The sequence below is a fragment of the Portunus trituberculatus genome, chromosome 39 (assembly GCF_017591435.1).
Source record: "Portunus trituberculatus isolate SZX2019 chromosome 39, ASM1759143v1, whole genome shotgun sequence".
Classification (NCBI taxonomy): Eukaryota; Metazoa; Arthropoda; class Malacostraca; order Decapoda; family Portunidae; genus Portunus; species Portunus trituberculatus.
In genome coordinates this window covers 15,318,362-15,321,434 of record NC_059293.1, presented here as the reverse complement: position 1 = coordinate 15,321,434, position 3,073 = coordinate 15,318,362, and the positions used below count along the sequence as shown (strand labels likewise).

The 3,073-nt window shown below is 55.4% G+C and overlaps 1 protein-coding gene across 1 annotated transcript; it reads right to left on the bottom strand.

The window, feature by feature from the left end:
• Positions 1-664: 664 nt before the first annotated feature.
• On the bottom strand, positions 665-2,511 carry LOC123515405 (MFS-type transporter SLC18B1-like). Its single transcript, XM_045273949.1, has one exon. It carries the CDS (start codon positions 2,369-2,371, stop codon positions 968-970), a length of 1,404 nt encoding a protein of 467 aa, XP_045129884.1. The 5' UTR covers positions 2,372-2,511; the 3' UTR covers positions 665-967.
• Positions 2,512-3,073: the final 562 nt, after the last annotated feature.

The following is a 3,073-nucleotide window of genomic DNA, read 5'->3' as shown; positions in this document are numbered from 1 at the left end:
GGATGGGGAGTGGGGAGATCCGACAGTCCGGCGCCAAAGTTTTCATTCTCCCCATTCTATATCTCTATTTTATTTCTTCCTTTTTTTTTGTGAGTTATTCCACCTGCTCTCAGTTCTGTCACCACCTCCTCTCCCTTCCTCCAGCATCCTTTAGAGAGAACCAGTTATAGAACTAGCGCGCACACACACACACACACACACACACACACACACACACACACACACACACACACACACACACACACACAGAGGCGGCGGTGTTTCTCATGCTTATGTTGGGTTAGGTAATATCAAAGAGTTTTATATTTTTTTCCTTCATTTTTTATTGGTTCGTGGGTCACAGAGGACACATCCAGAGAACATCAGATCACGACGTACCTTCTGGGTCGAGCGTGTTGTCATTGTTTGAGCATTATGGTTTTTATTTCTTTATTGGTACTATTTTTTTTTTTCTGCTCTGTAATTTTATCTATCAAATTTGTCCCAGTTTTCATATTATACAAAAAAAATTATAAAAAGAAGTTAACCATAAATGAACAATTTTCTTGATCAAAGAATTCCAAAATGTGTGAAAATTAATGTGTTTGAGTCTCGTGTTGGTATGAGCGGTGGGTGTGGGGGTGGGTGTGGGTGAGTGAGAGGCTGGGAGGAATGAAAGTCGAGGTAGGAAACTCATACATATTCATTCCATAGACATAAGTTACACACAACCTTGAAACACGCGCCCGCGAGGACTAATGTCGCGGGTTAACAACAACCAAGTGGTCAATACTGAGCCTTGAGCGGGTTGAGCACCATTAGTTGTAGGGGTCAAGGGGAACAATGAGAGGGGCGTCTTCCCCTCCTCCTGGCGTAGCATCACACCCGTGCCGGCGGGTGCGACTCTTGTGGTCGTCTGCGGCCCCTGCAGCATCAGACGTCACAGGAACTCGTCCTCGGGAGAACTCCCTCCCGTGGCCTCGGCGCTTCAGTAGACGTAGTACTCCTCGGAGGAGTCTGAGGTGGCGCTGAAGTAGGATGAGTCGGAGATGGACCTGATGAGCGGTGTCTTGTCGTCCGTGCCGGTGATGAGGCCAGCCTTCTCGGGGTCGGTTTGAGCCAGGCTGTGGTGAATCTTGGTGTAGATGCCGGTGCTGGGCCGACGTCGCGCCGTGCAGCACATGTTGAGGATGAAGAAAACGGCCACCAGCAAGTGCAGCACGGTCACGAACACCGTGGCCCAGCTGAAGCCCACCAGGTCGAAGAGTGCGCCGGCAGCGGAGGGTCCGATGAAGGCGCCGAGGGCGAAGGTGGAGGTCCACATGCCGGACACAAGGCCGTAGGTCTGGATGTCGTCGGGGAAGCCGTTGAGCACGGCGTCGCGGTGAGCGCTAGTGAACGTGGCCACCAGCTCAGCGCCAAACCCGGTGCCGTGCAGCACGAGCGCCACGATGCAGACGGGTAGCGTGGTGGGAATGGGAAGGAAGGGCGCCGGGCCAATCAGCGTGAAGGAGGTTATTACCACGAAGGCCCCGAAGATCACCACGATACGCGGGTTGATGAGCTTGTCACACAGGAAGCCCCACACGGGAGCGAAGAGGCCGTAGGTGGCGCCGTTCAGCACAAACATGAGACCCAGCTGGAAGGGAGACATCTGGAGGGGGCGCAGGTGGGGCTCCAGTGTGGCCTGCAGGAAGCCGATGCTGATGGAGGAGGCCATGATGGCGTAGGCGGCAAGAGCAATGGCGGGGATCTTGATGAGCTGGAGCATGCTGCCGCTTTTCTCCTCCTCCCCACCTTTGCTTTCGTTGGTGTACGAGGGCAGGATGCAGTAGGTGAGCGAAGCGGCTGCCAGCAGCAGACATCCCAGGGAGACGAAGGGAAGCGTGTAGCCTCCGAGCTCGAACAGCGCGCCGCCCAGAGTGGGGCCCACGATCATGCCCAGCCCGAAGCAGGTCTCCAGGCAGGCGAAGGTGGCGCCCACGTTCTCCGGGAATTCCTTCGCGATGATGCTGAAGGAGGCGGTGAGGAAGCCGGAGTTGCCCATCGCTTCAACGATGCGGATGGCGAAGGACAGGCCGATGAAAGCATTGCAGTCGTTGATGCGGTCTAGGAAACCGAAGAGGATGCAGGTAGATGCGGTGGTGAATATGCCGGCGTTGAACATGAACTTAGGGCCAATCTTGTAGAGGTAGTTGCCGTAGATGGGACTAACGATGAACACCGTCAGCTCGAAGATTCCGAACACGAACCCGTACTGAGTCGGGGTCGCTCCCTTGGACTCGGCCATCATGGGGTAGAAGGGCGCCTGAAGGGAAACGCAGACGGCACTGCAGAAGTCGGCGATGGCGAAGACGATGAGGGTGAGCCACTGTTGACGCGTGTAGGCCATTTTGGTGATGGTGTGTGTAACTTGGCAGACGAGGTCGGGAGCGAAAGGGCAGAGTCAGGATGAGGCAAGTGGAAGAAGAAGGAGGTCGACCACTGTGACCACCCTGGCTCCCGGGCGAACTGCATGGCGGTAAGGGACCGCCCGTCTTTTATGGCGCTGGCCGAGCTGGGCACCGGACACCGCCGCTCGGGTTGCCAACTAACATGTAGCGACGTGAGGCGTCAGCCGCACACCGGCCGGTGACACTGACACTAACCTGGCTGGTGTGTGTCACCCTCACCACTACTACTGCCTTTTCATTTCACCAGGACGCCATGCCGAAAGGAACTCAAGGCGGAAAAATAGAAAACAGTCTTTAGGGCAGTGAGGGAGGCGGATCGGGCAGTCAAGTTCACCCTCGCCGGCAGCCGGCCCAGGCCCTGGCAACAGCCTGGCCGTCGCCGACTTCCTACGTCACTCGCCCCGCCTGAGTAAAAACTTGAGGCTCCATTAGGACCGATCCAGCGCCACGGAGGCCACTGATGACGTGCTTGCACCGCAGGTGTTGTCGCCAAGCGGGGAGTGACACTTGCCGTCAGTCTCATCATCACCACTACCATGTATTACTACTGACACTGTCATCACCACCATCACCACAACCACCATTAAGATTACAAGACTGTCACAACTATCATCATTATCATGAACACCATTCTTACTATG